At 43.2% G+C, this 21,182-nt stretch overlaps 1 protein-coding gene across 1 annotated transcript in view; it reads right to left on the reverse strand.

Moving 5' to 3' along the window:
- The window catches only part of LOC131590696 (uncharacterized), a 36,857-nt gene that overhangs the window by 222 nt on the left and 15,453 nt on the right, over positions 1-21,182 (reverse strand). The window contains exons 5-15 of the mRNA XM_058860961.1: positions 19,492-19,658; positions 14,103-14,392; positions 13,046-13,156; positions 11,583-11,693; positions 10,885-10,995; positions 9,114-9,224; positions 8,312-8,400; positions 7,524-7,655; positions 6,202-6,349; positions 3,902-4,173; positions 1,965-2,093 (exon numbers count right to left, since the gene is read on the reverse strand). Coding sequence (XP_058716944.1) covers positions 1,965-2,093; positions 3,902-4,173; positions 6,202-6,349; positions 7,524-7,655; positions 8,312-8,400; positions 9,114-9,224; positions 10,885-10,995; positions 11,583-11,693; positions 13,046-13,156; positions 14,103-14,392; positions 19,492-19,658 — 1,671 coding nt within the window. The remainder of the gene's footprint in view (positions 1-1,964; positions 2,094-3,901; positions 4,174-6,201; positions 6,350-7,523; positions 7,656-8,311; positions 8,401-9,113; positions 9,225-10,884; positions 10,996-11,582; positions 11,694-13,045; positions 13,157-14,102; positions 14,393-19,491; positions 19,659-21,182) is intronic.

A 21,182-nucleotide genomic window follows, 5' to 3' on the forward strand; every position in this document is an offset into this window, starting at 1 on the left:
TCCCCAAAAAATCCCCAAAAAATTCCCCAAAAATCCCCCAAAAAATCCCAAAAAAATCCCCAAAAATCCCCCAAAAAATCCCCAAAAAATCCCAAAAAAATCCCCAAAAATCCCCCAAAAAATCCCCAAAAATTCCCAAAAAATCCCCAAAAAATTCCCAAAAAATCCCCAAAAAAAATCCCCAAAAAATCCCCCCAAAATCCCAAAAAATCCCCAAAATCCCCAAATCTCCCCAAAATCCCCAAATCTCCCCAAAATCCCCTCCTCCCCCTCCCCCTCACCTGGCAAAAAATCCCGTTAAAAAATCCCATAAAAATCCCCAAAAATCCCCAAAAATTCTCCCAAAATTCTCCCAAAAATCCCCAAAAAATCCCAAAAAATCCCCAAAAAATCCCTCAAAAAATCCCCCAAAAATTCTCAAAAAATTCCAAAAAATTCCAAAAAAATCCCAAAAAATCCCCAAAAAATCCCCAAAAAAATCCCCCAAAAAATCCCCAAAAAATCCCAAAAAATTCCCCAAAAATCCCCAAAAATTCCCCAAAAAAATCCCAAAAAAATCCCCAAAAATCCCCAAAAAATCCCCAAAAATTCCCCAAAAAATCCCCCAAAAAATCCCAAAAAATAAAAAAAAAATCACAAAAAATCCCCCAAAAATCCCAAAAAAATCCCCCCAAGAATTCCAAAAAGATCTCAAAAAAATCCCAAAAAAATCCCCAAAAATCCCAAAAAATTCCCAAAAAATCCCCAAAAATCCCTAAAAAAATTCCAAAAAATCCCCCAAAAAATCTCAAAATATCCCAAAAAAATCCCCCAAAGAATTCCCAAAAAATCCCAAAAAAAATCCCCAAAAAATCCCAAAAAATCCCCCAAAATCCCAAAAAACCCCAAAAAATCCCCAAAAAATCCCCAAAATTTCCCAAAATCCCCAAATTCCCCCAAATCCCCCCATTATCCCCTCCTCCCCCTCCCCCTCACCTGGCAAAAAATCCCAAAAAAAATCCCATAAAAAATCCTAAAAAATCCCCAAAAATTCAGAAAAAATCCCCAAAAATTCCCCAAAAAATCCCCAAAAATTCCCAAAAAATTTCAAAAAATCCCCTAAAAAATCCCCCCAAAAAATCCTCCAAAATTCCCAAAAAATCCCCCAAAAAATTCCCCAAAAATTCTCCCAAAAATCCCAAAAAAATCCCCAAAAAATCCCCAAAAAATTAAAAAAAAATCCAAAAAAATTCCCTAAAAATTCCCAAAAAATCCCAAAAAATCCCCAAAAAATCCCCAAAGAATCCCAAAAAATTCCCAAAAAATCCCCAAAAAATCCCCAAAAAATCCCAAAAAATTCCCAAAAAATCCCCAAAAAATTCCCAAAAAATCCCAAAAAAATCCCCAAAAAATAAAAAAAAATCCAAAAAAATCCAAAAAAATCCCCAAAAAATCCCCCAAAATCCCAAAAAACCCCAAAAAATCCCCAAAAAATCCCCAAAATTTCCCAAACTCCCCAAATTTCCCCAAATCCCCCCAAAATCCCCTCCTGCCCCTCCCCCTCACCTGGCAAAAAATCCCAAAAAAAATCCCCCAAAAATCCCCAAAAAAATCCCATAAAAAATCAAAACAAAATCCCCAAAAAATCCCCAAAAAATCCCCAAAAAATCCCCAAAAATTCCGAAAAAATCCCAAAAAAATCCCCAAAAATTCCCTAAAAATTCCCAAAAAAATTCCAAAAAATCCCCAAAAAAATCCCCCAAAATTCCCGAAAAAATCCCCAAAAAAATCCCCCAAAAATAAAAAAAAATCCCCATAAAAAATCCCCCAAAAATCCCCAAAAAATCCCAAAAAAATCCCAAAAAATCCCCAAAAAATCCCAAAAAATTCCCAAAAAAATCCCAAAAAATCCCCAAAATTTCCCAAAATCCCCAAATTTCCCCAAATCCCCCCAAAATCCCCTCCTCCCCTCCCCCTCACCTGGCACTCGGCGCTCCCGGGGTCGAGATCCAGGCAGAAAGTTTCGGGATTTTGGGAATTGCGGGAATTGTTCGGGTGGGGGCAGGGCCGGGGATTCACCTGGAGCGGCCGCACCTGGGGGGGATCCCGGGGACCTGCGGGGGAGGGGACGGGTGGGGACAGGTGAGGAAGGTGAGGGACAGGTGGGGACAGGTGACAACAGGTGTGACCCCAGGTGTCCCCAGGTGTGTCCAGGTGAGGTTCAGGTGTCCCCAGGTGTCCCCAGGTGTGTTTTTGGGTGTCCCCAGGTGTCTCTCAGGTGTCCCCAGGTGTATTTTTGGGTGTCCCCAGGTGTCTCTCAGGTGTCCCCAGGTGTCCCCAGGTACCTCCAGGTGTCCCCAGCAGGGCCCAGCAGCTCCTCCCAGGTGTCCCCAGGTGTCCCCCAGGTGAGTTTCAGGTGTGTTCCAGGTGTCCCCAGGTGTGTCCCCTCACCCTCAGGTGTCCCCAATGTCCCCCCAGGTGTCCCCAGGTGAGGTTCAGGTGTCCCCAGGTGTGTTCCAGGTGTCCCCAGGTGTGTTCCAGGTGTCCCCAGGTGTGTCTCAGGTGTGTTCCAGGTGTGTTTTTATCCCCCCCAGGTGTATTCAGGTGTCCCCAGGTGTGTCCCATGTGAGGTTCAGGTGTCCCCAGGTGTGTTTTTAACCTTCCCGGGTGCCCCCAGGTGCCCCCAGGTGTCCCCCAGGTGTCCCCAGGTGTCCCCCAGGTGTCCCCAGGTGTCCCCAGGTGTGTCCTCTCACCCTCAGGTGTCCCCACGTGTCCCCAAATGTCCCCAGGTGTCCCCAGGTGTGTTTTTGGGTGTCCCCAGGTGTCCCCAGGTGTATCTCAGGTGTCCCCAGGTGTGGTTTTGGGTGTCCCCAGGTACCTCCAGGTGTCCCCAGGTGAGGTTCAGGTGTATCTCAGGTGTCCCCAGCTGTCCCCAGGTGTCCCCAGCTGTCCCCAGGTGTCCCCCGGTGTCCCCAGGTGTCCCCAGGTGTGTTTTTATCCCCCCCAGGTGTCCCCAGGTGTCCCCAGGTGTCCCCAGGTACCTCCAGGTGTCCCCAGGTGTCCCCAGGAGTCCCCAGGTGTATCTCAGGTGTCCCCAGGTGTGTTCCAGGTGTCCCCAGGTGTGTTTTTGGGTGTCCCCAGGTGTCCCCAGGTGTCCCCAGGTGTATCTCAGGTGTCCCCAGGTGTGTTTTTGGGTGTCCCCAGGTACCTCCAGGTGTCCCCAGGTGTCCCCAGGTGAGGTTCAGGTGTATCTCAGGTGTCCCCAGGTGTGTTTTTGGGTGTCCCCAGATGTCCCCAGGTGTATCTCAGGTGTGTCCGCAGGTGTCTCCAGGTGTCCCCAGGTGTATTTTTGGGTGTCCCCAGGTACCTCCAGGTGTATTTTTTGGTGTCCCCAGGTGTCCCCAGGTGTGGTTTTGGGTGTCCCCAGGTGTGGTTTTGGGTGTCCCCAGGTGTCCCCAGGTGTCCCCAGGTGTCCTCAGGTACCTCCAGGTGTCCCCAGCAGGGCCCAGCAGCTCCTCCCAGGTGTCCCCAGGTGTCCCCAGGTGTCCCCAGGTGTGTCTCAGGTGTCCCCAGGTGTCCCCAGGTGTCTCCAGGTGTCCCCAGGTGTCCCCAGGTGTATTTATGGGTGTCCCCAGGTGTGTCCCCAGGTGTCCCCAGGTGTCCCCAGGTGTCCCCAGGTGTCCCCAGGTACCTCCAGGTGTCCCCAGCAGGGCCCAGCAGCTCCTCCCAGGTGTCCCCAGGTGTCCCCAGGTGTGTCCCCAGGTGTGTCCCCAGGTGTCCCCAGGTGTGTTTTTGGGTGTCCCCAGGTGTCCCCAGGTGTCCCCAGGTGTCCCCAGGTGTCCCCAGGTACCCCCAGGTGTCCCCAGGTGTATTTTTGGGTGTCACCAGGTGTCCCCAGGTGTCCCCAGGTGTCCCCAGGTACCTCCAGGTGTCCCCAGCAGGGCCCAGCAGCTCCTCCCAGGTGTCCCCACGTGGTTCCGGTAGGGGGCGCACAGAGGCCTCACGTGACTCCCCCACGTGACCGGGGGGCGGAGCCTCAGCAGCGCCAGATCCGGCCCCTCCCCCCCCACGAAGGCCCCGTGGAGGTGGAGCCGGAAACCCCGTGGGGAGGGGGCGGGGCCTGGGGAGGGGGCGTGGCCTGAGCCAAGCCCCGCCCCCCAAAGCTCCGCCTCCCAGGCTTGGGGGTCCTGAGACCTGCGGGGGGAGATTTGGGGGGGATTTTGGGGGGATTTGGGGGGATTTTGGGAAAATTTGGGAAAATTTGGGGGAATTTGGGGAAATTTGGGGATTTTTGGGGGAAAATTTTGGGGGCATTTTGGGGAATTCGGGGGGATTTTGGGGGGGGATTAGGGGGATTTTGGGAAAATTTGGGGGGATTTTGGGGGGATTTTTGGGGGGATTTGGGGGGATTTTGGGGAAAATTTGGGATTTTGGGGGAATTTTGGGAGAATTTGGGGGTATTTTGGGATTTTAGGGGATTTTGGGAAAATTTGGGGATTTTTTTGGGGAGATTTTGGGGGATTTTGGGAAAATTTGGGGGGATTTTGGGAAGATTTTGGGATTTTGGGGGAATTTTGGGGGGTTTTTTGGAAAATTTGGGGGGATTTTGGGGTGATTTTGGGGAAAATTTGGGGGAATTTGGGAAAATTCTGGGATTTTGGCGGAATTTTGGGAGGTTTGGGGGAATTTTGGGGAAATTTTTGGGGGATTCTGGGAAATTTTGGTGGGATTTTGGGGGATTTTCGGGGGGATTTGGGAAATTTTGGGGAATTTTGGGGAAATTTTGGGGATTTTGGGGAGATTTTGGGGAAAATTTGGGGGGATTTTGGGGAAATTTTGGGATTTTGGGGGGATTTTGGGAGGTTTGGGGGGAATTTTGGGGGAAATTTTGGGGGATTCTGGGAAATTTTGGGGGGATTTCGGGATTTTGGGGGAATTTGGGGAAATTTGGAGGGATTTTGGGATTTTGGTGGATTTTCGGGAGGATTTGGGGGGGATTTGGGAAATTTTGGGGAACTTTTGGGGATTTGGGGAGATTTTGGGGGATTTTGGGGGGATTTGGGGAATTTTGGGGAATTTTGGGGGATTTGGGGGGGTTTGGGGAAAATTTGGGGAGATTTGGGAAAATTTGGGAAATTTGGGGGGATTTGGGGATTTTGGGGGGATTTCGGGAAAATTTGGGGGGAATTTGGGGGATTTTGGAAAATTTTGGGAAAATTTGGGGGAATTTTGGGGAAATTTTGGGATTTTGGGGGAATTTTGGGAGGTTTGGGGGGAATTTGGGGGAATTTTGGGAAAATTTGGGAAATTTGGGGGGATTTGGGGGATTTTGGGGAAATTTTGGGAAGATTTGGGAGAATTTGTGGGATTTTGGGGGAATTTGGGGAAATTTGGAAGGATTTGGGGATTTTGGTGGGTTTTCGGGAGGATTTGGGGGGGATTTGGGAAATTTTTTGGGATTTTGGGGGAATTTGGGAAAATTTGGGGATTTTTGGGGGAGATTTTGGGATTTTGAGGGATTTGGGGGGAATTTTGGGAGGATTTTGGGGAATTTTGGGAGGTTTGGGGGGATTTTGGGGGGGATTTGGGGGGAATTTTGGGAGGTTTGGGGGAATTTGGGGGATTTTGGGGGATTTGGGGGGGATTTGGGGAGGATTTTGGGGAGTTTGGGGGGATTCTGGGAAAATTTGGAGGGATTTGAGGGAATTTGGGGGGATTTTGGGAATTTGGGTGGAAATTTGGGGAGGATTTGGGAGATTTTGGGGGGAATTGGGGAGATTTCGGGAATTTTGGGGGAATTTGGGAAGGATTTGGGGAATTTCGGGGGGAATTTTATCAATTTCCGGGGATTTTGGGTTAATTAAAGGTTAATTAAGGGGCTAATTAACACTAATGAACAAAGACTCACCCGATGAAGCAGCTGGGGGGGGTTCAGGGCGATTTTGGGGCTGATTTTGGGTTAATTTGGGGCGATTTTGGGACAATTTTTGGGTGAATTTCCGGGGATTTTGGGTTAATTAAAGGTTAATTAAGGGGCTAATTAACGCTAATTAACAAAGACTCACCCAATGACGCAGCTGGGGGGGGTTCAGGGCGATTTTGGGGCTGATTTTGGGTTAATTTGGGGCGATTTTGGGGCAGATTTTGGGTAAATTTCCGGGGATTTTGGGTTAATTAAAGGTTAATTAAGGGGCTAATTAACGCTAATTAACAAAGACTCACCCGATGAAGCAGCTGGCGGCCGTCAGGACCCAGCTCCCCCCCAGCAGGGCCCCCCCGCAGCGTCGCCCCTCCCCCCTCAGCGTCACCCCCCAGGGCCAGCGGGGGGGTGGGGGGAGGGGCAGGGGGGGTCCCCCCATCATTCCGCAGCCTGGGGGGGAGGGGCAGAAAATTGGGGAGGGGTCTCGAGGGGGGGGGTTGGGATTTTTGGGGGGATTTTTGGGGAATTTTTGGGGAATTTTTGGGGAATTTTTGAGATTTTTTGGGGATTTTTTGGGGAATTTTTGGGGATTTTTTGGGGATTTTTGGGGGGATTTTTAATGCGATTTTTTATGGGAATATTTTGATTTTTGGGGCTATTTTGGGGTGGATTTTTGGCATTTTGGGACCGAATTTTTTTTTATTTTAATGTGATTTTTTGGGGATTTTTTTGGGATTTTTTTGGGATTTTTGGGGGATTTTTTGGGGATTTTTTATGGGATTTTTTGGGGAATTTTGGGGAATTTTTGGGGATTTTTTGGGGATTTTTTGGGATTTTTGGGGGATTTTTTTGGGAATTTTTGGGGATTTTTTGGGGATTTTTTTAAGATTTTTTTGGGAATTTTTGGGGGAATTTTGGGGAATTTTGGGAGATTTTTGAGGGATTTTTTTTGGGATTTTTGGGGATTTTTTTGGGATTTTTTGAGGGATTTTTTTGGGGATTTTTTGGGGAATTTTTGGGATTTTTTGGGGATTTTTTTTGGGAATTTTTGGGGATTTTTTGGGGAATTTTTGGGATTTTTTAGGGGATTTTTTGGGTATTTTTTTGGAATTTGTGGGAGATTTTTGGGGGGATTTTTTGGGGTTTTTGGGGAATTTTTGGGATTTTTTGGGGGATTTTTTGGGATTTATTTTGGATTTTTTTTTATTTTGGGGGGGATTTTTTTGGGATTTTTGGGGATTTTTTGGAGAATTTTTGGAGGATTTTTCGGATTTTTTGGGGGATTTTTTGAGATTTTTTGGGGATTTTTTTTTGGGATTTTTGGGGAATTTTTGGGGTTTTTTTGGTATTTTTGGGGGAATTTTGGGGGATATTTTGGGGATTTTTTGGGGATATTTTGGGGATTTTTTTGGGATTTTTTAATGGGATTTTTTGGGGAACTTTTGGGGATTTTTTGGGGATTTTTATGGGATTATTTTGGGGATTTTTTGGGATTTTGGGGGGATTTTGGGGGGGGATTTTTAATGCGATTTTTAATGGGAATAATTTGATTTTTGGGGCTATTTTTGGCCTATTTCAACGCGGTTTTTTGCCGTTTTTTGCCGTTTTTTGATCAATTTCTCACCGTTACAGATGCCGATCTCCAGCCCCTCCTCCGGGGGGGTCTCGGGGGGCTCCACGAAGGCCTCGGGGGGGAGGAGGCGCCGCAGCCACCTGGAGTGGGACCCCCCCAGCCCCGTGGCCAGGGCCGGGATTTTGGGGGGATTTGGGGGGATTTGGATGGGATTTTTTGGGGAATTTTTTGGGATTATTTTGGGATTTTTTGGGGATTTTTTATGGGATTTTTTGGGGAATTTTGGGGATTTTTTTGGGATTATTTTGGGATTTTTTGGGGATTTTTGGGCAATTTTGGGGATTTTTTTGGGATTTTTTTGGGGATTTTTTGGGGGGTTTTTGGGGAATTTTTTGGGGATTTTTGGGAATTTTGGGGGATTTTTTGGGGGATTTTTATGGGATTTTTTTGGGGATTTTTGGGGCTATTTTTGGGAATTTTGGGGGATTTTTTTTTGGATTTTTATGGGATTTTTGGGGGATATTTTGGGGATTTTTGGGGATTTTTTGGGATTTTTTTATGGGGTTTTTTATGGGATTTTTTGGGGATTTTTTTGGGGATTTTTAATGCGATTTTTTATGGGAATAATTTGATTTTTGGGGCTATTTTGGGGTGGATTTTTGGGATTTTGGGACCGAATTTTTTTTTATTTTAATGTGATTTTTTGGGGATTTTTTTGGGATTTTTAATGCGATTTTTTATGGGAATAATTTGATTTTTGGGGCTATTTTTGGTCAATTTCAACGCGGTTTTTTGCGGTTTTTTGGGGTATTTTCATGGGATTTTGGTCAATTTCTCACCGTTACAGATGCCGATCTCCAGCCCCTCCTCCGGGGGGGTCTCGGGGGGCTCCACGAAGGCCTCGGGGGGGAGGAGGCGCCGCAGCCACCTGGAGTGGGACCCCCCCAGCCCCGTGGCCAGGGCCGGGATTTTGGGGGGATTTGGGGGGATTTGGATGGGATTTTTTGGGGAATTTTTTTGGGATTATTTTGGGATTTTTGGGGATTTTTTATGGGATTTTTTGGGGATTTTTGGGGATTTTTTTGGGATTTTTTTGGGGATTTTTATGGGATTTTTGGGTAATTTTTTTGGGATTATTTTGGGATTTTTGGGGGATTTTTTATGGGATTTTTTGGGGAATTTTGGGGATTTTTTGGGATTTTTTTGGGATTTTTTGGGGGATTTTTTGGGGGATTTTTGGAGAGTTTTTGGAGGATTTTTCGGATTTTTTGGGGAATTTTTGGGGGATTTTTATGGGATTTTTTTGGGATGTTTTTGGGGATTTTTTATGGAATTTTTTGGGGAATTTTGGGGGATTTTTATGGGATATTTGGGGGATTTTTTTGGGATATTTTGGGGATTTTTTGGGGATATTTGGGGGATTTTTTGGGGATTTTTTGGGGATTTTTTGGGAGATTTTTAATGGAATTTTTTCCCAGAATATTTTGATTTTTTTGGGCTATTTTTGGGGCTATTTTAATGCATTTTTTGTGGATTTTTGGGGGATATTTTGGGGATTTTTAATGCGATTTTTTACGGGAATATTTTGATTTTTGGGGCTATTTTTGGCCAATTTCAACGCGGTTTTTTGCCGTTTTTTGCGGTTTTTTGGTCAATTTCTCACCGTTACAGATGCCGATCTCCAGCCCCTCCTCCGGGGGGGTCTCGGGGGGCTCCACGAAGGCCTCGGGGGGGAGGAGGCGCCGCAGCCACCTGGAGTGGGACCCCCCCAGCCCCGTGGCCAGCGCCGGGATTTTGGGGGGATTTGGGGGGATTTGGATGGGATTTTTTGGGAATTTTTTGGGATTATTTTGGGATTTTTGGGGGATTTTTTGGGGAATTTTGGGGGATTTTTTATGGGATTTTTTGGGGATTTTTATGGGATTATTTTGGGATTTTTGGGGGATTTTTGGGGATATTTTGGGGATTTTTTGGGGATTTTTTGGGGAATTTTTGGGATTTTTGGGGGGATTTTTTGGGGATTTTTTATGGGATTTTTTGGGGAATTTTGGGGATTTTTTGGGACTTTTTAATGGGATTTTTTGGGGATTTTTTTGGGATTTTTTATGGGATTTTTTGGGGATTTTTTTGGGGATTTTTAATGCGATTTTTTATGGGAATATTTTGATTTTTGGGGCTATTTTGGGGTGGATTTTTGGCATTTTGGGACCGAATTTTTTTTTATTTTAATGTGATTTTTTGGGGATTTTTTGGGGATTTTTTTGGGGATTTTTGGGGGATTTTTAATGCGATTTTTTATGTGAATAATTTGATTTTTTGGGCTATTTTTGGCCAATTTTAACGCGGTTTTTTGCCGTTTTTTGCCGTTTTTTGGTCAATTTCTCACCGTTACAGATGCCGATCTCCAGCCCCTCCTCCGGGGGGCTCTCGGGGGGCTCCACGAAGGCCTCGGGGTTTTTTTGGGATTTTTTGGGGATTTTTTTTGGGATTTTTTTGGGATTTTTTTGGGATTTTTTGGGGGATTTTTATGGGATTATTTTGGGATTTTTTGGGGATTTTTTTGGGATTATTTAATGGGATTATTGGGGGATTTTTTGGGGATTTTTTTGGGTGATTTTTAATGCGATTTTTTATGGGAATATTTTGATTTTTGGGGCTATTTTGGGGCGGATTTTTGGGATATTTGGGGTGATTTTTTTCCCAGAATATTTTGATTTTTTGGGGCTATTTTAACACGGATTTTTGGGATTTTTGGGGTGATTTTTAATGCGATTTTCTATGGGAATAATTTGATTTTTGGGGCTATTTTTGGTCAATTTCAACGCGGTTTTTTGGGGTAATTTCGAGGTTTTTGATCAATTTCTCACCGTTACAGATCCCGATCTCCAGCCCCTCCTCCGGGGGGGTCTCGGGGGGCTCCACGAAGGCCTCGAGGTTTTTTGGGGATTTTTTGGGGGATTTTTTTGGGATTTTTTATGGAATTTTTTGGGGAATTTTGGGGGATTTTTATGGGATATTTGGGGGATTTTTTTGGGATATTTTGGGGATTTTTATTGGATTATTTTCGGATTTTTTTTGGATTTTTGGGGGGATTTTTATGGGATTTTTAATGGGATTTTTTGGGGATTTTTTTTGGATTTTTGGGGATATTTTGGGGATTTTTTATGGGATTTTTTGGGGAATTTTGGGGGATTTTTTTGGGATTATTTTGGAATTTTTATGGGATTTTTTGGGGATTTTGGGGGATTTTTTGATGGGATTTTTTTCCCAGAATATTTTGATTTTTTGGGGCTATTTTAATTCGGTTTTTTGGGGATATTTGGGGGATTTTTAATGCAATTTTTTATGGGAATATTTTGATTTTTGGGGCTATTTTTGGCCAATTTCAACGCGGTTTTTTGCCGTTTTTTGCGGTTTTTTGGTCAATTTCTCACCGTTACAGATGCCGATCTCCAGCCCCTCCTCCGGGGGGGTCTCGGGGGGCTCCACGAAGGCCTCGGGGGGGAGGAGGCGCCGCAGCCACCTGGAGTGGGACCCCCCCAGCCCCGTGGCCAGCGCCGGGATTTTGGGGGGATTTGGGGGGATTTGGATGGGATTTTTTGGGGAAATTTTTTGGGATTATTTTGGGATTTTTTGGGGGATTTTTTATGGGATTTTTTGGGGATTTTTTGGGGGATTTTGGGGGATTTTTGGGGGATTTTTTTGGGATTTTTTGGGGAATTTTGGGGGATTTTTTTGGGGATTTTTATGGGATTTTTTTTGAGATTTTTGGGGCTATTTTTGGGAATTTTGGGGGATTTTTTGGGGGGATTTTTATGGGATTTTTGGGGGATATTTTGGGGATTTTTATGGGATTTTTATGGGATTTTTTATGGGATTTTTTATGGGATTTTTTGGGGATTTTTTGGGGTGATTTTTAATGCGATTTTTTATGGGAATATTTTGATTTTTTGGGGCTATTTTGGGGTGGATTTTTGGCATTTTGGGACGGAATTTTTTTTTATTTTATTGTGATTTTTTGGGGATTTTTTGGGGGATTTTTTCCCGGAATAATTTGATTTTTGGGGCTATTTTTGGCCAATTTCATCGCGGTTTTTTGCCGTTTTTTGCCGTTTTTTGGTCAATTTCTCACCGTTACAGATGCCGATCTCCAGCCCCTCCTCCGGGGGGGTCTCGGGGGGCTCCACGAAGGCCTCGGGGGGGAGGAGGCGCCGCAGCCACCTGGAGTGGGACCCCCCCAGCCCCGTGGCCAGCGCCGGGATTTTGGGGGGATTTGGGGGGATTTGGATGGGATTTTTTGGGGAATTTTTTTGGGATTATTTTGGGATTTTTGGGGGATTTTTTATGGGATTTTTTGGGGAATTTTGGGGATTTTTAGGGGATTTTTATGGGATTTTTTAAGAATTTTTATGGGATTTTTTGGGGATTATTTTGGGGAATTTTGGGGATTTTTTGGGGATTTTTTTGGGGATTTTTGGGGATTTTTTGGGGATTTTTTTGAGGGTTTTTGGGGAATTTTTTGGGGATTTTTAATGGGATTTTTTTGGGAATTTTTGGGAATTTTGGGGGATTTTTTGGGGGGATTTTTATGGGATTTTTGGGGGATATTTTGGGGATTTTTATGGGATTTTTATGGGATTTTTTGGGATTTTTTTATGGGATATTTTGGGGATTTTTTGTGGATTTTTTTGGGTGATTTTTAATGCGATTTTTTATGGGAATATTTTGGATTTTTGGGGCTATTTTGGGGTGGATTTTTGGCATTTTGGGACCGAATTTTTTTTTATTTTAATGTGATTTTTTGGGGATTTTTTGGGGATTTTTTTGGGATTTTTAATGCGATTTTTAATGGGAATAATTTGATTTTTGGGGCTATTTTTGGTCAATTTCAACGCGGTTTTTTGCCGTTTTTTGGGGTATTTTCATGGGATTTTGATCAATTTCTCACCGTTACAGATGCCGATCTCCAGCCCCTCCTCCGGGGGGGTCTCGGGGGGCTCCACGAAGGCCTCGGGGGGGAGGAGGCGCCGCAGCCACCTGGAGTGGGACCCCCCCAGCCCCGTGGCCAGGGCCGGGATTTTGGGGGGATTTGGGGGGATTTGGATGGGATTTTTTTGGTATTATTTTGGGATTTTTTGGGGATTTTTTATGGGATTTTTTGGGGATTTTTGGGGAATTTTGGGGGATTTTTTGGGGATTTTTTTGGGATTTTTTGGGGAATTTTGGGGGATTTTTTGGGGATTTTTTTGGGGATTTTTGGGGGGATTTTTATGGGATTTTTTGGGGATTTTTATGGGATTTTTTCGGGATTATTTTGGGATTTTTTGGGGATTTTTTGGGGATTTTTTTGGGGATTTTTAATGCGATTTTTTATGGGAATATTTTGATTTTGGGGGCTATTTTGGGGTGGATTTTTGGCATTTTGGGACCGAATTTTTTTTTATTTTAATGTGATTTTTTGGGGATTTTTTGGGGATTTTTTGGGGGATTTTTGGGGGGATTTTTTCTGGGAATAATTTGATTTTTGGGGCTATTTTTGGTCAATTTCAACGCGGTTTTTTGCCGTTTTTTGCGGTTTTTTGGTCAATTTCTCACCGTTACAGATGCCGATCTCCAGCCCCTCCTCCGGGGGGGTCTCGGGGGGCTCCACGAAGGCCTCGGGGGGGAGGAGGCGCCGCAGCCACCTGGAGTGGGACCCCCCCAGCCCCGTGGCCAGGGCCGGGATTTTGGGGGGATTTGGGGGGATTTGGATGGGATTTTTTGGGGAATTTTTTTGGGATTATTTTGGGATTTTTTGGGGATTTTTTATGGGATTTTTATGGGATTTTTTGGGGATTATTTTGGGGAATTTTGGGGATTTTTTTGGGATTTTTTTGGGGATTTTTATGGGAGTTTTTTGGGGATTTTTATGGGATTATTTTGGGATATTTTGGGATATTTTGGGGATTTTTTATGGGATTTTTTGGGGATTTTTTTGGGATTATTTTGGGATTTTTTTGGGATTTTTTATGGGATTTTTTGGGGATTTTTGGGGGATTTTTTATGGGATTTTTTGGGGATTTTTATGGGATTATTTTGGGAATTTTTGGGAATTTTGGGGGAGTTTGGGGGGGATTTTTAATGGGATTTTTTGGAGATTTTTGGGGATTTTTTGGGGAGATTTTTGGGGATTTTTGGGGAATTTTTTTGGGATTATTTTGGGATTTTTTGGGGGATTTTTAATGGGATTTTTTTGGGAATTTTGGGGAATTTTGGGTGATTTTTAATGGGATTTTTTTGGGAATTTTTGGGGATTTTTGGGGAATTTTTTTGGGATTATTTTGGGATTTTTTGGGGGATTTTTTGGGGATTTTTTGGGGATTTTTTGGGGATTTTTATGGGATTATTTTGGGATTTTTTGGGGGATTTTTTTGGGATTATTTTGGGATATTTTGGGGATTTTTGTGGGATTTTTTATGGGACTTTTATTGGGATTTTTGGGAGATTTTTAATGGAATTTTTTCCCAGAATATTTTGATTTTTTGGGCTATTTTTGGGGCTATTTTAATGCATTTTTGGGGGATTTTTGGGGGATATTTTGGGGATTTTTAATGTGATTTTTAATGGGAATAATTTGATTTTTGGGGCTATTTTTGGTCAATTTCAACGCGGTTTTTTGGGGTAATTTCGAGGTTTTTGATCAATTTCTCACCGTTACAGATGCCGATCTCCAGCCCCTCCTCCGGGGGGGTCTCGGGGGGCTCCACGAAGGCCTCGGGGGGGAGGAGGCGCCGCAGCCACCTGGAGTGGGACCCCCCCAGCCCCGTGGCCAGGGCGGGGCCGTTGGGGCGGCCGCACCCAAGGGCGAAGCTCAGGACCCCGAATTGAACCCAGCGACCCCCGGGACCCCCCCCACAAACCAGGGGACCCCCGGAATCCGCCTGGGGGGGAGGGGGAAAAAAGGGAAATTAATTAAAATAAAAATGAGAAAATAATCCCTGAAATAATTACGAAATTAAACCCAAAATTCCTGAAAATAACCCCAAAAAATTCCCCGAATAATCCCAAAAATAAACCCAAAAATCCCCAAAATAACCCCAAAACTAACCCCCAAAAAAATACAAAAAATAAAATAATCCCAAAAATAACCCCAAAATAATCCCAAAAATAAATCCCAAAAATCCCAGAAATAAACCCAAAAATCACCCAAAAAATCCCCAAAATAGCCCCCCAAAATCCCGAAAATATTCCCAAAAATAACCCCCAAAATAACCCCAAAAATAACCCCGAAAAATCCCGAAAATAAACCCAAAAATCCCAAAAATAAATTTAAAAAAACCCCCAAAATAATCCCAAAATTAAGCCCAAAAATCCCAAAAATAACCCCAAAAATAATCCCAAAAATAACCCCAAAAATAACCTGAAAGATCCCAAAAATAAACCCAAAAATCCCAAAAATAAATTTAAAAAATCCTGAAAATAATCCCAAAAAATCCCGAAAATAAATTTAAAAAACCCCCAAAATAATCCCAAAAATAACCCCGAAAATCCCAAAAATAAACCCAAAAATAACCCCAAAAAATCCAAAAAATAAATCCCAAAAATCCCGAAAATAATCCCAAAAAATCCCGAAAATAAATCCCAAAAATCCCGAAAATAAACCCAAAAATAAACCAAATAAATCCCAAAAATAAATCACAAAAATCCCGAAATTAAACCCAAAAATCCCAAAAATAAACCCAAAAATGGAACCCAGCGACCCCCGGGACCCCCCCCACAAACCAGGGGACCCCCGGAGTCCGCCTGGGGGGGAGGGGGAAAAAAGGGGAAAAAATAAGGGAATTAATTAAAAAAAAAATCGAGGAAATAATCCCAAAAATTCCCCAAAAATCCAAAAAAAATCCAAAAAAATCCCCCCAAAAAATCCCAAAAATCCCAAAAAGTCCCCAAAAAATCCCCCAATAATCTGAATTTAACCCAAAAAAATCCCCCAAAAAATCCCCAAAAAAATCCCCAAAAAATCCCAAAAAATTCCCAAAAAAATCCCAAAAAAATCCCAAAAAAATCCCCCCAAAAATCCCAAAAAATCCGAAAAAATCCCCAAAAATCCCCCCGAGACCCCTCCCCAAGTTCCCCCCCCCGGAGACCCCTCCCCAAATTCACCCAACAGCTCCCAGAGCCCCCAGCCCCAATTTAACCCCAAAAATCCCCAAAAAATTCCAAAAAAATCCCAAAAAAATCCCCAAAAATTCCCAAAAAATCTGAATTAAACCCCAAAAAATCCCCAAAAAAATCCCCCAAAGATCCCCAAAAATCCCTAAAAAATCCCCAAAAATCCCCAAAAAATCCCCAAAAAATTCAAATTTAACCCCAAAAAATCCCCAAAAAAATCCCAAAAAAATCCCCAAAAATCCCAAAGAAATCCCCAAAAATTCAGAAAATAACCCCAAAAAATCCCCCAAAAAATCCCAAAAATTCCCCAAAAAATCCCCAAAATTCCCCAAAAACCCCCAAAAAATCCCCAAAAAATCCCCCAAAAAATCCCAAAAAATTCCCAAAAAATCCCCAAAAAAATCCCAAAAAAATCCCCAAAAAATCCCCAAAAAATCCAAAAAAAATCCTAAAAAATCCCAAAAAATCCCCAAAAATCCCCCCGAGACCCCTCCCCAAATTCCCCCCCCTCGAGACCCCTCCCCAAATTCACCCGGCAGCTCCCAGAGCCCCCAGCCCCAATTTAACCCCAAAAATCCCCCAAAATCCCAAAAAAATCCCCAAAAATTCCCAAAAAAATCCCAAAAAATCCCAAAAAAATCCCCAAAAAATTCCCAAAAAATCCCAAAAAAATCCCAAAAAAATCCCAAAAAATCTGAATTAAACCCCAAAAAATCCCAAAAAATCCCAAAAATTCCCCAAAAAATCCCCAAAAAATCCCCCAAAAATTCCCCAAAAATCAAAAAAAAAATCCAAAAAAATCCCCCAAAAAATCCAAAAAAATCCCCAAAAAATCCCCCAAAAAATCCGAATTTAACCCCAAAAAATCCCCAAAAAAATCCCCCAAAAAATCCCAAAAAATCCAAAAAAATCCAAAAAAATCCCCAAAAAAATCCCCAAAAAATCCCAAAAAATCCCCAAAAAAATCCCCAAAAAATCCCAAAAAATTCCCAAAAAATCCCAAAAAAATCCCCAAAAAATCCCCCAAAATCCCAATTTAACCCCAAAAAATTCCCAAAAAAATCCCAAAAATCCCCCCGAGACCCCTCCCCAAATCCCCCCCCCCTCGAGACCCCTCCCCAAATTCACCCAACAGCTCCCAGAGCCCCCAGCCCCAATTGAACCCCAAAAATCCCCAAAAAATCCCCAAAAAAATCCCCAAAAAAATCCAAAAAAAATCCCCAAAAAATCTGAATTAAACCCCAAAAAATCCCAAAAAATATCCCCCAAAGATCCCCAAAAATCCCCAAAAAATCCCCAAAAAATTCAAATTTAACCCCAAAAAATCCCCAAAAAAATCCCAAAAAAATCCCCAAAAATCCCAAAGAAATCCCCAAAAATTCAGAAAATAACCCCAAAAAATCCCCAAAAAACCCAAAAAAAATCCCAAAAAATCCCAAAAAAATCCCCCAAAAAATCCCAAAAAAATCCCCCAAAAAATCCGAATTTAATCCCAAAAAAATCCCCCAAAAATCCCAAAAAATCCCCAAAAATCACCAAAAAATCCCCAAAAAATTCAAATTTAACCCCAAAAAATCCCCAAAAATCCCAAAAAAACCCCAAAAAAATCCCCAAAAAAATCCCAAAAAATCCCCAAAAAATCCCCAAAAAATCCCCAAAAATCCCCCAAAAATTCCCCAAAAATCCCCAAAAAATCCCCAAAAAATTCAAATTTAACCCCAAAAAATCCCCAAAAAATCTCCAAAAAATCCCAAAAAAATCCCCCAAAAAATCCCCAAAAATCCCCAAAAATCCCCAAAAAAATCCCAAAAAAATCCCCAAAAAATCCCAAAAAATCTCCAAAAAATCTGAATTTAACCCAAAAAAATCCCCCAAAAAATCCCAAAAAAATCCCCCAAAAAATCCCAAAAAATCCCCCAAAAATTCCCAAAAAATCCCAAAAAAATCCCAAAAAAATCCCCAAAAAATCCCCCAAAAAATCCGAATTTAACCCAAAAAATCCCCCCAAAAAATCCCAAAAAATCCTCAAAAAATCCTCAAAAAAATCCAAATTTAACCCCAAAAAATCCCCAAAAAATCCCCAAAAATCCCCCAAAAATCCCCAAAAATCCCAAAAAAATCCCCAAAAAAATTCCAAAAAATCCCCAAAAAATCCCCAAAAAATCCCAAAAAATCCCAAAAAATCCCCAAAAATCCCCCCGAGACCCCTCCCCAAATTCCCCCCCTCGAGACCCCTCCCCAAATTCACCCAACAGCTCCCAGAGCCCCCAGCCCCAATTTAACCCCAAAAATCCCAAAAAAAATCCCCAAAAAATCCCAAAAAAATCCCCAAAAATTCCCAAAAAATCTGAATTAAACCCCAAAAAATCCCCAAAAAAATCCCCAAAAAATCCCCAAAAAATCCCCCAAAAATCCCAAAGAAATCCCCAAAAATTGAGAAAATAACCCCAGAAAATCCCCAAAAAACCCCAAAAAATCCCAAAAAAATCCCAAAAAAATCCCAAAAAATCCCCAAAAAATCCCCCAAAAATTCCCAAAAATCCCCCCAAAAATCCCAAAGAATCCCAAAAAAAAATCCCAAAAAAATCCCCAAAAATCCAAAAAAAAACCCCCCAAAAATCCCAAAAAATCCCCAAAAAATCCCCCAAAAATCCCAAAAAATCCCCAAAAAATCCCCAAAAAATCCGAATTTAACCCCAAAAAATCCCCAAAAAAATCCCCCAAAAATCCCAAAAAATCCCAAAAAAATCCCAAATAAATCCCCAAAAAATCCCCAAAAAAATCCCAAAAATTCCCAAAAAATCCCAAAAATTCCCAAAAAATCCCAATTTAACCCCAAAAATCCCCCCCGAGACCCCTCCCCAAATCCCCCCCTCGAGACCCCTCCCCAAATTCACCCGGCAGCTCCCAGAGCCCCCAGCCCCAATTTAACCCCAAAAAAATCCCAAAAAAATCCCAAAAAAATGTAAAAAAAATCAAAAAAAATAAAAAAAAAATCCCAAAAAAATCCCAAAAAATCCCAAAAATCCCCCGAGACCCCTCCCCAAATTCCCCCCCCCCCTCGAGACCCCTCCCCAAATTCACCCAACAGCTCCCAGAGCCCCCAGCCCCAATTTAACCCCAAAAATCCCCCAAAAAATGTAAAAAAAATCCAAAAAAATCCCCAAAAAATCCCAAAAAAATTTTAAAAAAATTAAAAAAAATTCCAAAAAACTAAAAAAAAATCCCAAAAAATCCCCCAAAAAATCCCCAAAAAATCCCCCCAAAAATTCCAAAAAAATCCCAAAAAAATCCCCAAAAATCCCCAAAAAATCCCCAAAAATCCCAAAAAATCCTCAAAAAATCCCCAAAAAATCCCCCAAAAAATCCGAATTTAACCCAAAAAATCCCCCCAAAAAATCCCAAAAAATCCTCAAAAAATCCTCAAAAAAATCCAAATTTAACCCCAAAAAATCCCCAAAAATCCCAAAAAAACCCCAAAAAAATCCCCAAAAAAATCCCAAAAAATCCCCAAAAAATCCCCAAAAAATCCCCAAAAATCCCCCAAAAATTCCCCAAAAATCCCCAAAAAATCCCCAAAGAATTCAAATTTAACCCCAAAAAATCCCCAAAAATCCCCAAAAAATCCCCAAAAAATCCCCAAAAAATCCCAAAAAATCCCCCCGAGACCCCTCCCCAAATTCACCCGGCAGCTCCCAGAGCCCCCAGCCCCAATTGAACCCCAAAAAAATCCCAAAAAAATCCCAAAAAAATGTAAAAAAAATCAAAAAAAATAAAAAAAAATCCCAAAAAAATCCCAAAAAATCCCCAAAAATCCCCCCGAGACCCCTCCCCAAATCCCCCCCTCGAGACCCCTCCCCAAATTCACCTGGCAGGCCCCGCGCCCCCCCTGAGCCCCCCCAGCGCAGACCATGCCGGGCCGGGCGGGTCGGGCCAGGTGTCGCTGGCGAAGATGATGATGAAGGCAGTTACAGGTGAGGGGGGAGAGCAGCGGCAGCCGCAGCTCCTGCAGGGGCCAACCCCGGGGGAGAGGCTCTGGGGAGACCCCAGACCCAAATTAACACCTGAGACCCCTCCCCAAATTCATTGGAGACCCCAAAATTGGGATTTGGAGCCCAAAATTTGGGATTTAGAGCCCAAAATTTGGGATTTTTGGCACCTGAGACCCCAAAATTTGGCGTTTTTGGCACCTGGGAACCCCAAATTTGGGACCCAAATCACCTGAGACCCCTCCCCAAATTAACCTGAGTCACCTGAGACCCCTCCCCAAATTAATTTGAGACCCCAAAATTGGGATTTGGGACCCCAAAATTGGGATTTGGGACCCCAAAATTGGGATTTAGAGCCCAAAATTTGGGATTTAGAGCCCAAAATTTGGTATTTTTGGCACTTGGGAACCCCAAATTTGGGACCCAAATCACCTGAGACCCCTCCCCAAATTCCCCTGAGTCACCTGAGACCCCTCCCCAAATTACCTGAGACCCCAAAATTGGGATTTGGGACCCCAAAATTGGGATTTAGAGCCCAAAATTTGGGATTTAGAGACCAAAATTTGGGATTTAGAGCCCAAAATTTGGCATTTTTGGCACCTGAGAACCCCAAATTTGGGACCCAAATCACCTGAGACCCCTCCCCAAATTCCCCTGAGTCACCTGAGACCCCTCCCCAAATTACCTGAGACCCCAAAATTGGGATTTAGGACCCCAAAATTGGGATTTGGGAGCCCAAAATTGGGATTTAGAGCCCAAAATTTGGCATTTTTGGCACCTGGGAACCCCAAATTTGGGACCCAAATCACCTGAGACCCCTCCCCAAATTCCCCTGAATCACCTGAGACCCCTCCCCAAATTACCTGGGACCCCAAAATTGGGATTTGGAGCCCAAAATTGGGATTTGGGACCCCAAAATTTGGGATTTAGAGCCCAAAATTTGGGATTTAGAGCCCAAAATTTGGGATTTAGAGCCCAAAATTGGGATTTGGGACCCAAAATTTGGGATTTAGACCCCAAAATTTGGCATTTTTGGCACCTGAGACCCCAAATTTGGGACCCAAATCACCTGAGACCCCTCCCCAAATTAACCTGAGTCACCTGAGACCCCTCCCCAAATTAATTTGGGACCCCAAAATTGGGATTTAGAGCCCAAAATTTGGGATTTGGGACCCAAAATTGGGATTTGGGAGCCCAAAATTGGGATTTAGAGCCCAAAATTTGGGATTTAGAGCCCAAAATTTGGGATTTTTGGCACCTGGGAACCCCAAATTTGGGACCCAAATCACCTGAGACCCCTCCCCAAATTCCCCTGAGTCACCTGAGACCCCTCCCCAAATTAATTTGAGACCCCAAAATTGGGATTTAGAGCCCAAAATTTGGGATTTGGGACCCCAAAATTTGGGATTTAGAGCCCAAAATTGGGATTTAGAGCCCAAAATTTGGCATTTTTGGCACCTGGGAACCCCAAATTTGGGACCCAAATCACCTGAGACCCCTCCCCAAATTAACCTGAGTCACCTGAGACCCCTCCCCAAATTAATTTGGGACCCCAAAATTGGGATTTAGA

Source organism: Poecile atricapillus, chromosome 34 (assembly GCF_030490865.1).
Source record: "Poecile atricapillus isolate bPoeAtr1 chromosome 34, bPoeAtr1.hap1, whole genome shotgun sequence".
NCBI classification, from domain to species: Eukaryota; Metazoa; Chordata; class Aves; order Passeriformes; family Paridae; genus Poecile; species Poecile atricapillus.